Source organism: Esox lucius, chromosome 24, assembly GCF_011004845.1.
Source record: "Esox lucius isolate fEsoLuc1 chromosome 24, fEsoLuc1.pri, whole genome shotgun sequence".
Lineage (NCBI taxonomy): Eukaryota > Metazoa > Chordata > Actinopteri > Esociformes > Esocidae > Esox > Esox lucius.
Window position 1 is genome coordinate 23490002 of NC_047592.1, and position 14125 is coordinate 23504126.

Genomic DNA, 14125 nt, shown 5'->3' on the forward strand with positions numbered 1-14125 from the left:
GCTTTTGTTACTTCTAGATTAGATTACTGCAATGCTCTTCTTTCCGGTTACCCTGACAAATCAATAAATAAACTTCAATTAGTGCTGCACACGGCTGCTAGAATCCTAACTAGAACAAAAAAAATGTAACACTTTACTCCAGTACTATAGCCTCTTTACGCTGGCTGCCTGTTAGGGTTAGGGCTGATTTTAAGATTTTATTGTTAACCTATAAATCAATACATGGACTTGCTACTACATACCTCGCTGAAATGATCCAGCCATACATACCTACACGTAACCTTAAATCGCAAGATGCAGGCCTTTTAAATGTACCTAGAATTTCTAAACAAACAGCCGGAGGCAGGGCCTTTTCTCTTAGAGCTCCACTACTGTGGAATGATTGGCCAATTAAGGTTAGAAATGCAAACTCAGTGCAAACTTTCAAGTGTCAGCTAAAGACTCATCTCTAGAGCACAGTCTATGATTAAGTGTAGTCTGGCCCAGGGGTGTGAAGGTGACCAGAAAGGCTTGATACTGTCCACCCTTGCTGTCTTGCCAGGTGGGCTCTCATCGCCACTGGGATGCCCTCTTTCCAGGCTTGTTGTTGTCTCTCTATTGTGCACTTGTGCAATTGGGCTGTACTCTGCTGGAAATAGGCTCTGTGCACAAGTGTATGGACGAACTTCCGCTTTAGCCAGATGTCGGCATATCATTTTCCGGTTTACTTAAGGTGATCACCCGCGTCGCCCACTATTTCAGTTTTTAGTAGATGTCTCCAAGACCTGCCTAAAATAAACATTAGTGATGTCCATTGAATTGTTGATGCCTTGTCCCCTGCTCCAACAAGCAAGCGGAAAAAGGGATTCAAACTCTACGTATCGAGGTATCTGCACAACTACGAGGGTAAGTAGTTTACTGTGGTGTGCCGGCCGGCTATCGGCTAAGCTAGTTAGCGACGTGTTCCTTTTTAGTGTAGTATTAGGCAGGACAATAGAACGCATTAAAAATTCACCCTAGCCTCAAAAACGGCAAAAGAACGCTGGCTGAGCTGGAACGCTAGCGTATCCCCAAAGCAAGTGAATTGAAACAAACCTTCTTTCAGCCTCTTCTAACCTGAATGAAGCTTAAAATTCCATAGCCTCAAAAAAGCACCAAAACAGGTCTCCTCTTTTATTTTACTACTGTAACCTCATTTCACAACAAAACTGAAAAATAACAACTGGCATAGGAAGTAAACATCTGGTCCTATATGGTATTAATTGTGCTTAAAACTGCGTTACGTGGAAGTATATAAAAAATTGCCTTTTCTGACTATTTCTAGTCTAGCGTTTGTAGTCATTGAATGGCGCAGGCCATATTTTATTACAAAGAGGACATTCTCCTGATTAAAATGATGCCCCACTTGTACCTTGAAACTTAAATGAGTCACGTACTTATATATATTTTTTCTTCTGTAAAACAGCATCACTCATCTTGTTGGGAGTTTAGGTGTTTACTAATGAGGATGAGTATTAGTAAGTAAACCGGAAACTGCAATACCGACTTCTAGACAAAAGTGGAAGTTCGTCACTACGCTGGTGCACAGAGTCTATACTCTGCCCTCATTCAGGGCAACCTGGTCTCAGGAACCTACATAGACTATTTTACGAAAATCCATGGCACCCGATTACGTATGATATGTGACGTTACGTTAGGTTACATTACAATGCGCCACCAAAACGTATGATACATTAAGAAATTATTTAAACGTAACATATCTTACGAACGCTATTACAACGTATGAAATGTTACGACCACTATTAAAACATAAAATAGAATATGAACGCCAGACAAACGTATGATATTTTACGAATGCTATGAAAGACGATTTTTGGACAAAATGTAAGGTGTGTTTCAAACCGGCAACATTTGAATTACAAGGCAGTCACCACTGCCCCACATTAGACATGGGTATGTAGTATGAGTAACAGCAGTAGCAAGGTCACTAGTATATGTTATAAAAGCATTTTATCGTCAATGTTACGTTGACGTTAGGCATCACAGCTCTGGGGTTAGGTTTAAGGTTAGATCTCACAGCACCAGGGTTAAGGTTAGGGTTATGGTTTGGGTTAAGATTACAAAGAAAATCACTTCAAACACTTCAAACATATGTTGTGACAACACCACTCGCCAGGACTGGTTACTGGATCCCCAGTGGAGCAGTGGGTAGCATGCCTGTGTATGATGTGGAAGGTTGCTGGTTTGAACCACAGTTTCTCATTTTTTTGTTTCATTCCGACTCTAACGTTATTTTACTGCACATAATATATCTTACGAAATCCCCAGTCTAAAATTTCTGTAAAATAGTCTACGTAATCATTCTGAGACCAGGTTGTTCAGGGAGGTTGCTGTAGATGGGTGTCCCTTTGGTTGATGCTTGGCAATGTGGGTGGATTGATTTCCTACCTGTTGGGCCCTGTCTGAGGCCTCCCCCAGATAGGGCCACAGTGTCGCCGGACCCCCCTGTCTCAGCCCCAAGGTCTTACGCTGCTATATTATTGTGCTGGGGGAGTAGAGTCAGTTCTCCTTCTCCATTATAAATCCCTGTAGATCTAAGGAATGCATTTTCAAAACAATGAATGTTTTAAACTTAGGAGGACCTGAGGTCCTGGCCCACACCTGAGGAGTACCAGACACATGCATTTATTAATTATTACAATTTGTACGCTTAATACATTCACCCGGCACAGCCAGAAGAGGTATGGTCACCCCTCTGAGCCTGGGTCCTTTTTAGGTTTCTTCTTAAATCTTGGCCTTCTTAGGGAGTTTTTCCTAGCCACTGAAATTCAACACTACTGTTGTTTGCTCCTTGGGGTTTAAGGCCGGGTGTTTTGTAAAAGCACTTTGTGACATCTGCTGATGTAAAAAAGGCTTTATAAATACATTTGATTGATCGAACAGCATCAGTATCTACTAGAAAGCTTAGGTACTTAACTTCGATCAGAAGGGTAACACAAAGGGTCTCTTTGGACTTGGTAAATCTCTTAAGGAAATGCTTCCATGAAGATTTGTCAGCTGTCTCTGCTACACTTCAGTCATCCTTAGGTTTATTGAGTGTGACATTGTGTGGTAGTCCCGTCTGCCATCCGCCACCCACAACTTCCTGTCTCTCCGGTTTAGGGCACCTTCTATAAAAGTGATCATATATACCTCAATACTCTTTTGATTTCTTCCTCTCTTCTGAAAACCACCAGTTCCTCCCCCCTTTCTGCCGAATTGCTGACCTTGTCCCTGATAATACATGAGCTGAGTAGCCTGGAGCTTGGTGTTTTCCCTGTCACTTATCTGATGTTCCACGCACAGCAAATTGGTTTTCCGTTATCGATTTAGCTAACGTATTTGTCAGTATTCCTGTTGCAAAGGAATCTCCATTTTGGTTTGCTTTTAACTTCCCAGGGAAGCAATGGACCTGGTCCGTCCTCCCTCAAGGGTACGCAGAATCTCTGGCTGTCTTCTTTGCAGTGCTTGCTCATAATTTGCAAGGGTTCGTACCTCCAGCTGGCAGTAAGCTCATACAATATGTTGATGATTTATTCTTGTGCTCTGAGACTCAGAAGGATTGCGAAACTGATACCCGAGCATTGTTGGAATTCTTAGCTGAGAATGGCCACAAAATTTGCAAAACAAAATTGCAACTTGTCCAACAATCTGTTAGGTACCTAGGCCATGACATCACGCCTAACGGTAGATCTTTGGGTCCAGAACGTGTTAAAGCAGTGCTGGAACTCCCCAAACCAATATCCAAAGTCCAAATGATGAGCCTTTCGGGTGTGGCCGGCTACTGCAGAGCCTGGCTTCCAGACTTTGCTGAAATCAAACCGCCTTTGTCTGATCTAATCCACAAAATGGCCATGAAGGACAAAACTGTTTGGACCACTGATGGACTGATTTCCCTGGATCATCTCAAACACTCTCTGTCTACCTCTCCCTGTTTAGGTTTACCAGGTGATGCTAAGCTGTTTAACCTCTTTGTCTGTGAAAAAAATGGGTTCATGTCTTCTGTTTTGACCCAGGACAGCGGTGGGAAGCAGCGGCCGGTGGCGTACTACTCCAAGCGATTGGATCTAGTCTCTCTGGCTCTGGTCTGCTGCCTACGGGCAATTGCCGCAACTACTGAGGCTGTACTGCAGACATTGTTGCCATGTGCCCTCTCACTTTTCATGTTCCACGTGTTGTTCATTCTCTCATTTCACAGGCTAAGACAGCACATTTTCACCCTGCTAGGTTACTGCACTACCAAAACATTCTCCTGACAATGTTACGCTAAAGAGATGCACTGTTCTGAATCCTGCTACTCTTATGCCTACAGATGATGACGGTGACCCTCACGACTGTGCTGCCATAGTGGAAGAAGACAGTAAGCCACGACCTGACCTCTCAGACACACACACTGATAATGCTTTTTTATGGATACCCTCAAACCTGCTCAAGCAGCTGAACTGTTTGTGCTCACTAGAGCCTATATTCTAGCCCAACATCAGTCTGTTAATATCTACACAGACAGCAGATATGCTGCAGATATGCAGATATGCTGATAACCCATTTATGGAAAAGGCTAATGGATGTACACCTTTAAAAGCTGAAGATGGAAAAGCTTTAAATCACGTAAATAACGTTGTAAAGGATTGCATATTCTGTAATGGAGCTCATGCCTTGAAAAATTGCTAAAGGATTAGGGTAACACCCAATACAGACAGAGTTATGTTTCTGAAGGCCAAGGGACTTGGTTTTGGATGTCTTTGTAAAGGGCATATGAGTTGTACATGTAACAAATGTATGATTTGTGAAACCTGCAAATTAAAACATCCAAGTATTTCGCACAATGATAAGGATGGCTCCAATGATGCCTGCAGCACCCCACCTTTAAGTACAGCTTTGGTGTCGTTGAGCCCACATAAGACAACTGGGGCTGGTCACATGGAGTGTGCTCTGGCCGTAGTTCCAGTTAAGGTGAAGATGCAAAATGGCCAAAAAACAGTAACTACTTATGTCTATGGATAGACCCATCACCAAGCTGTGTCTCATCCTTGAGGCAGATGAAGAGGACGCAGCAGACATCATGCCTGCTCTGTTAGGGAGCTCTGCCAGCAACCTGCCATCTTACACTGAGAGACAGTTATTGACTGAATTGCAGATCGTTACAAACTTCCACCCAGAGCATCAAGTTTGCACGAGAAGACATTGAAGATGGCTAAATGTGTTTTTATCTAGAATTGTTATGTAGGCAGTTAATTTGTAATTAATTTGTAATTTCTCATTATTGACTTTCACAATTAGGGGCTGGTATGTTGGAGCCATTTATAGTTTTCATTGTAGTTTGGTTGTTTGGATTGTTTTGTGTTGTTTTTCTACTCATTTTTATGACTACTAAAATATTATACAATTGTGTTTAAATGTATTGTTATTTTTGTTTTGATAAATAATTTGTGTAACTGACTGTCATGTGATCACTTTGGATACATGGTAATTTAAGGTGTGTCAGGGAATGAGAGGGAGAAGAGGTAAGAAAGCACACAGTTTTTCCACCATAGGACCACTGGACCATAGGATTACTTGACCATAGGATTACTGGACCATAGGATTACTGGACCATAGGACCACTGGACCATAGGATTAATGAAAGAACACAGGACACATTGGAATATTGGAGTTGTGACTAAAATGTTTTATTTTCGATTTTTCTCTGTTAAATAAATTAAAAACCTTTTGCATACAACACAATCGTTTGGGAACACAATTATGTGGAACAACCTATGTGTCTGAACTAGTCTTACCTCTTCCTGGAAGTGGCTTGAGTTAATTGAATGGGACAAAAAATGACAGGGAATCAATGAGGCCAAATTTTACTCAGCCACCATTCAGGCCTTTCTTTTATCTTGAAACTCCATTCCACCCATTGACTGTTCAAGCATTTTAATGTTTTTTCTTTGATTCAATGCATACCTTTGGCTGCAGAATGGCAGAAAATAAATGAATGGCCATCAATGGAGGAATGAGTGTTTAATGAAGGAAACCCGCTCTTTACCATGCAGCCAGAGACCCAATCAGAGGCAGGTGTATAGGGCCGGAGCTGGCCCCTGGAAAATTCCAGCTTTCTCACTTGGGGGCGTTGGTGTAACACTGATTCAAAGGGTGTGGGCACATTCGCACCACACATTAAATTCCTCTGGCTATAAATCTTCATTAAAAGACATATCAACACATTGTACTTTTGGAATCCAGACCCATACCATAAATTGCTAACATAACTGCGGCTAAATATATGACTGTGAGTCTATTAGAGGGATTTCAGTTAGTCAGCGTTCTACACTTGACCATGGTCAGCATAGTTCCAGCCATTTTGACCTTTTTCACTATGTAAACTGTTTATTCAATCTTTTATTCAAGCATTTAAACATTTTGCTTTTAGAGAGCGCACACATTTTCTTTAAAACATTCAACCTTTGTTTTCATTTGTTGGGGTGGAGTTCCACTATCTGCTAAGTTCTCGTCCATGTCATGGTGTGTGTTGTGACTATTGCCAAGCAATGTCAGCCGGGTACGTTTATGTTGCGAATGCGAATAGAAAGGTGTATCTACATATTATGTTATGTAGGCAGCAGAGGAATGTCGTCCTGGTAATTCTCGATAATGTAAATAGACACTTAGGTCTACTTCTACTGTACTATGATGAAGGCCTATATGTTCGCAATACTCAACTCCATTTTAAAACATACTCAGGACCCCCATGAGAAAAGGTCATAAATAAACATAGAACAGTTAAAGATTTATCAGATGAGCAAAGTTTAATTATTTCTGAACCAAATATGTGACAGTAACAATACATAATTGTCAATAGCCTACTGTACACCTACATTCCTGGGTGTTCACATCTCTGCGGACCTCTCCGGGACCCTCAACACCTCCAAGGTGGAGCAGTGCCTGAAGAAGGCCTGTCCTCCAAGATCCTTTTCACCGCTGCACAATCGAGAGCATTCTGACTAACTGTGCCAAAGTGTGGTTTAGCAGTTGCTCTGTAGTCGACCAGAAGTCCCTGCAACGGGTGGTGAAACCACCCAGCACATCACTGGTGCCCAGCTTCCTGCCATTGCAGACTTCCAGAGGAAGTGGTGTCTTCTCAGGGCGCGTGGCATCATCAGAGACCCTTTACACACACACCACACACTATTTGCCCTCCTACCATCAGGCAGGTGGTACAGGTCTCATCGTTCCCACACCAATTGGCTCAGGAACAGTTTCTTCCCATCTACTGTAACCCTGCTGAACTAACCATACTAACCATAGTAACCATAGTAACCATAGTAACTTTACTAACCATACTTACCATACTAACCATAGTAACCTTACTAACCATAGTAACCATAGTAACCATACTGAGCATACTAACCATAGTAACCTTACTAACCATAGTAACCATAGTAACCATACTGAGCATACTAACCATAGTCTGATATTAGGTTTTCAGTTGTTACAAGTACGTTTCTACATCTGGAACCTCACTGCTGCTATCCATGCATTTCAGTTTCAGATGTCACCTCGCACCTTCAACTTATCTTCAATGCACACTCAGAAATGCCATCATGCTTGCATTTTTCAGTTGTTACGTATGCATGTCTACCCTGAGAACCTCATTGCTGCTATCTCTGCATCCTGTTGCACATGCTACCTTACTCCTTCAATATGCCTCGATTGTACATCCAGAAAGCCATATAGAATTTGTACCCACACAACTATTCATCCCACTTGTAACATACACTATAATTAATACTTGTACATGTTCTGCCCTCCTCTGTTTGCCTCAATTGCACATTTAGTATTGCCATTTGTACTGCATTAGCCTTTTTTGCACATCCATACATTCCACTTGTAATATACATATTCTATTTGCACTTCTGGTTAGATGCTAACTGCGTTTCATTGTACTGTGCTTGTACTTGTTCACTGACAATATAGTGGAATCTAATCGCCTAAACCTAAATTACAGACGTCACGCCATTCTCTCCCCCAGCACATAAAAAAGATCAGGTGAAGTACTATAAGGTGTGTGTGGGGTGGGGGTGGGGGGGGTGTGTAAGGTCTTAAGAAAGCCATTAAAGCTATTGCGCCCGGACCATTCTTCTTCTAACTGGGGGTCATTACGGCCGGACTATACGGTGGAAAAGAAAGAGGGAAACTAACGCGCTCCACTGGAGTGTGTCGGAGAGAGGCTGGTAAAGAAGTGCAAGAGGAGGGGAGGGGGGAGATTAGAAAATAGTGGTGACAGGGAGGAGGGATGGAGATAATGGGTTGAGGATTCCTCCTTTGTGATACTGAAAAGAAAGGTTGCGGGGAGATCTATTTTAGCTGCTGCTATTGTTGTGCTACTTTTTCCACCCCGTTCGACTTCCTTTTGTGTTCCTGAGAAGTCTGAAGGGGTGCTGTGGAGACTTTCATCCGTGCCGTTTTTTATTAGGCCTTAATGTTATTCATGTTGAATTAACGCTACATTTTCTCAACGGTCTATTTTCTTGTTAAAAACACATTTTAATTATTGGATTCAATTATCTAAGTAGTAATTATGGTGAAATGTTCGGGGGATTCATTTAACAACTGCGACTGTCATCATGTAAATCGTATTAAGATAACAAAGTGTAAGTAGCACCCAACGAGTAATGTTATGTAGCCACCATTTAGACTAATTTCTAAACACCGTCCGATTAATAACGTTCTACTCCAGTCATCTATTTATTTGACCATCACCTTTTTGAACTCCGGATCCTGTCCGTACTCTTCAAGTCTCCCCGGCACTCAGCGCGCCCTGCTCCTCCCCTCCCCATTCTCCCGCTTGACAACAGCGGAGAGAATCGGACCTTGTGCCATGAAACGTGCCCACGGCAGGGCTGTGGGAAAGTTCGGGGGAGAGAGCACCCACACATTGTCATGGTAATACTAGTGGGTGGAGGTATGGGGGTCGCGAAGCTGTGGTGCGTAAAGGCCATATATAGATCTGAGTAGTGGACTTTACAGCTTCTACTAGGACCCTTTCTCGCTCATAATCAATTCGTATAGTAGACACCACAACAGTGCAAACAAAATATTTTGAGGGAGTGTAGCTCTAGAAAAGAAGACGGTTGATCTGATAGCTGGTGCTTGCACATTGCAGCTAAAAGAACACAACCTCCAAGATGGGACACGGAGGCAATAGGCCGGAGAGGAATTTCAACGCAAAAGAAGAACGGAAGGTAGGCGTGCAAATATTGTCGCAGATTGGCAAAACATCTATTTGAGTAAATTGTGTCGGCATACAGTATGCCTCGTTTATTAAACTGTGAAAAACATGAAGCAAATGCTGTTCTCGGAAAGGGTTGTAAAGGTATTGAGCATTCGTGTTTTATTGCGTTTACGCATGGTGTAAACAACCCGTGATCTGAACTACTACAGAGGATCAGATGCATGCATTGATTGATTCAGTGTGCAGAGAGTTGGTTGAGTTTGCAGGCTCTGGATCAACAGGTGGGGGGTGGGGTGGCTTATGTTGTTGTATCAAGTCTAAATGGTCTGTGGCACACTTTGTAAAATCAGACGTTTCCCCTCATGCTTCATGATATCACAACGACAATTTACATCCATTAAAGTAATTTCCAATCGCAGCTGAACAGAATTTTGATCCACTGCGAAACTATGTTTAAACACCCATCAAGGCATCAGTTCTTTAATATAACAACAAATGCATTGATTGGACTCTTGATTTGATTGAAAGCTGCGGAAGCCTCTCATTGAGAAGAGGAGGCGAGAGCGCATCAACTGTAGTCTGGAACAACTGAAAGGGATCATGGTAGATGCTTACAACCTTGATGTAAGTATGCACACGCACCCACACACACCCACACATTACAACTTTTGTTCTTCTAATGTTCTTCAGATCAGGCATTTCCTTTTTTCTGATGCCTCTCTCTCTCTGCTCCCATAGCAATCTAAACTGGAGAAGGCTGATGTCCTGGAAGTTACAGTCCAACATATGGAGGGTCTGCAGAAGAGTCACGGGTCAGGTAAGTGCCTGGTAAACACACACACAACTGCTGTCACCTTGGAAGATCGTAGTCCACTTGCCAGTTCATGAAGAAAGGGTTCCAAGTTCTACCAGAACACAAAGTTATTTCAGAGCCTGTTTTAAATTCAAACAGCAATGAATTTGGAAGCCTCTGGGACCTCCCGTAATGGGCGGGATTATCGTGCGTTCTTCAATCATTGACTAATGTTGCCCAGTAGGGGTCCTTCCCTCTACATATCAATGAACTCATGTTGGGTCAAATCAGTCAAATGATTGACAGCTCATGACAAACTAGGATTCAAAGAAAGTCAGTGAATTGGGATGAAAAACTACTTCTCTACCCAGGTCATGCCTTTCAAGAGTTTATCTAATTTATTTTATATCTTGTATATGATAATCTTATTGAGAAATATAACTTGTGTTCACTCAGCTTACTGCTTAATAATTAGTGCATGATAACATAAGTATTTGACAGCCTGTGTCAAGTAACTTCAGTAAATATAAATATTTACAATATTTTTCCAATAACTAACCTAGTTGTTTAACTACAGATAATATTTTCAAAACATGTTGTTGGTCCCATAGTTGTAAGCATGCAGCCTGAACTGAAGGGAGTTTCTGCTGTCAATGTGTGTGCAGAAAGAAAAAAATCAAACATGAATTTAGAACGTTTTCATCAGACAATACACTAATTATGCATGGTTGGCCTGCAACGCTAGTGAGATATCATTGCAACCTGACTCTCTGCATCCCCCTTGTGTTTTGGGTATCTTTTTAGGTTCCCCTCCTGGTTCTAATTCAGGGTTCGAGTCCCGGCAACGTTACAGCAGCGGTTACATCCAGTGTATGCACGAGGTCCACAATCTGCTGCTGAGCTGCCCAGGCATGGACAAACCCCTGGGGGCTCGCCTTCTCAATCACCTTCTCAAATCTCTCCCCCACATCAGCCCCGAGGGGGGTGCTGGGAGCCCTGGTGGCAGTGTCATCGATGGGACCCCGGCTAGGGCCATGGGTGTTAGCAACGGCAACAGCGGGAGTGTTGGTGGTGGCAGTAGCAACGGGGGTAGTCCAATGTCTGGATCCGGAACTTTCTCCCCTCCCCAGTCCCCGCCTTCTCTGCCATCCGGAGGTGGAGCCACCTCGTTCCGGCCTCGGCGTTTACAAATGCATCACCCCTCAAAGCCATCGCCCCCGCACGCAGGAAGTCCCCAACTCAGCGCTCCCCACGGCCAGGTGCATTCTGGTAGAGATGGTAGAGCACGGCAACAGGCTTTGGGCTTCCCCTCTCCTCCTACTTCCCCCACTACCCCCTCCAATCTCACCCAGCCAGGGGTGTCGTACCCTGGATCCCAGCCCCCTGTCTTCCCTCCTGGGGCTGACCCTTCAATGTGGAGGCCTTGGTGAAGACCTCAGGGAATAGACACAACCACTCACTATCGCCGACTCTTCAACCAACACACACACACACACTCCGACATACTCACTACAGTGCACACAATCCTTTTTGCCTGACACCCAGGGATGACAAGAAAAAAGTCTGGGGTTGTTTCCATCCAGGTGAATGCTGAGGTAAATACCTTAATGCTGTTTTATGCTTCATTAATCCCAGTTCATGTGATCGCCGAATTATGTTGTTTTTAAGAGAAGCAGAGGAGGTGCATATGTATCTGCAATTTCACTCATGTTAAGTTAAAAACGTTATAGTGCGACTGGGGGCCACCCCATATTCTTAGGAACATGGCTCAAGAGTACTCAGAATTTTCCATAGCTCCAAAAATAAATGGCCCAATTTTCTTTTTTAAATATTTGATCATTCAAACCTTTTAGCTAGACATAAGGATTTCTATGAGGTTGGGCAATAGTTAGCTTTGACAGCAACTACTGTAGCTATTCTGTCCAATCTTTAGTTGTGAAAGGTGTGATAGCAGAAAAGTTAATTACATTGAATGTTGTTTCTCATCAACAAAAAAAATCGAGCTAGGAACATATACAAACCCACGGAGGGTGTAGGGTCCATAGAGGTTATACACATGCCTTTTTTGAAGAGAAACCTGTTTTGTAGAGAAACTATCCAATCTTTCCCAACTACCAATAAGATAGAATAGCAACTGTATTTGCGTTTGAAGCTAGGCAATAGTAAGCAGAATAGGTACTTCACAGTTTTTTAAACATTTTTATAGTATTTTCTTCCTATGTTGTTAACTACACAAATAGTTAACATTTTGTTGAATTTGTCACGGATCATTCATTAAATAGTTCGGCCAAATGATACAACATATTTGGTATTGATTCTGACCTATGTTTATTAATTAAAACTCAACTGTTTTGGGAATGTCTTCATCCTTGTATATTAAAATAAGTTGCTATGTTATTTCATATTGAAACAGCTAAATAAAAATTATGTTGACGGTCAGACAGTTGAAGCGTTGTATTGTATCAAAAAGTAATAAAACATTTAAAGCAGTTATAGCCTAAATGTGTTTCTTTATAATCCCCTGCAAACAGCGAAAATTAAGTGTGATCTTGTTTGAATAACAAATCATATAAAGCAAAGTACGTTCCTAAAATAAATTATCAGTTTAAAAAAGGACGATAGTACACGTAGTCTAGAAGTTCGCAGTTCAGCAATTAGACGAATCTCAGCAGATCGCACTTTCAGACGATAGCGTGGCCGAGCGGTCTAAGGCGCTGGATTAAGGCTCCAGTCTCTTCGGGGGCGTGGGTTCGAATCCCACCGCTGTCAGGAACTGTTTTGACTTACTTGTTCGTCAATGGACAAGTAGCTCTTGTTGACTAGTCGCCATTGTAAACTTTAACCAAATTCACGTAGTTGAAATCATAGTGGCTATCATGAATTATTTATTTTTTTACCCAGTAGTGCCTATTGAGAAGCCATTTAAGACCACTAGATGGCACTGTTACATTGCAAATTGCATTTTCGGCAACCCAGGTGGTCTGTTTTTCAATGCAATTTCCACCATGTTTGATATTTGCTAAAAGGTTAGAGATTCTTCTCTGGCTAAAAGAAGCTCGCTTTTTTAAAACTTTTTTTTTTCAACGCATAGATAGATCTCTGATCTAAATAAAATAGAACGTCTACAAAATTCTATAAATTACAACTAAATAGCAACAATAGTGTGTGTTGCTGCAAATTCCTTTTAGACTTGGGGACTGTGAAAGGACCTCTAGTGATATTTCTTGTAGGGTATGTTCTGATATCTGAAGGGATCTCTAGTGATATTTCTTGCAGGGTATATTCTGTTACCCGAAGTGTGTGATTTGATTGTCAACAATTTGTACTTTTTATTACAGAAATATTTAATATAAAAACTGAAAGCAATCTCTTGTGAACCCTCAACCATGAAAAATGAGTATGCATGTCGCTGATTGTTGTTACAGTATGAGCATGAAGTTGATGGCAATACAGGTTGTTCTGTTTAGGTGACCCAGCAAGTTCTTTCTTTCCACACAAGACTACACAACCAGAGACGATATAACACAGGTCTGTGAATGACTTGTACCATTTACTGTTGTGGTGAAAAAACAGAAGTAAAGCAATTCTCCCCTTTTTCAAAACAAACTTGTCAATTTGACATGACTATGACAATTGTACATACAATGTTAGGCCTAGCAATCCTTTGAAACAATGTATTCAAGGTCATATTTTCGGGGTTCATCTCAAATTCTGACACTGACTGTAACTCCCTGTTTAGAATCTTGGTGAGCTCACTAGCATTTGGTGCTAACAGATGGAGTCTGGAATTATACGTGCGCAAGGGAATTTTTGCCTTTCTTGTTAGACTTAGTAATAAATCACTTTTAAATTACAAATGCAAAGGAGTACACATTTACGGATACCTTTACAAATCTCTTACATCTCCTGTAACAAACTACCATTGTGGGTGGATGTGTATCTGCATATTTACGGACCCCACAAGTGTGAATTGTACAGGACATGTACAGAGATTTTTGGACCTGTGCTCTGTAGTATTTGACCCGTAAATGTAGCTTTTTCATGCATCGTTGATATCACAGGGACACAAGTTAGCTGGCCTGCGGCGCACTGCATCGCAC

General features: G+C 42.0%; 1 protein-coding gene and 1 non-coding gene across 2 annotated transcripts; both read left to right on the top strand.

The window, feature by feature from the left end:
- Positions 1–8681: 8681 nt before the first annotated feature.
- Positions 8682–12514, top strand: her8a (hairy-related 8a). Its single transcript, XM_010899179.3, has 4 exons — positions 8682–9242; positions 9761–9856; positions 9971–10049; positions 10830–12514. Exons 1-4 carry the CDS (start codon positions 9186–9188, stop codon positions 11453–11455), a joined length of 858 nt encoding a protein of 285 aa, XP_010897481.1. The 5' UTR covers positions 8682–9185; the 3' UTR covers positions 11456–12514.
- A 198-nt stretch (positions 12515–12712) lies between these two features.
- On the top strand, positions 12713–12794 carry trnal-aag. Its single transcript has one exon. It is a non-coding gene; the product is annotated as a tRNA-Leu (tRNA).
- Positions 12795–14125: the final 1331 nt, after the last annotated feature.

What these genes read in the sequence shown, in the direction of transcription:
- her8a (XM_010899179.3), top strand. Translation starts at nt 9,186, where the DNA reads ATGGGACACGGAGGCAATAGGCCGGAGAGGAATTTCAACGCAAAAGAA. An exon ending in ACGCAAAAGAAGAACGGAAG is followed by an intron (nt 9,243 to 9,760) that starts GTAGGCGTGCAA and finishes TTTGATTGAAAG; the next exon opens with CTGCGGAAGCCTCTCATTGA. An exon ending in TAGATGCTTACAACCTTGAT is followed by an intron (nt 9,857 to 9,970) that starts GTAAGTATGCAC and finishes CTGCTCCCATAG; the next exon opens with CAATCTAAACTGGAGAAGGC.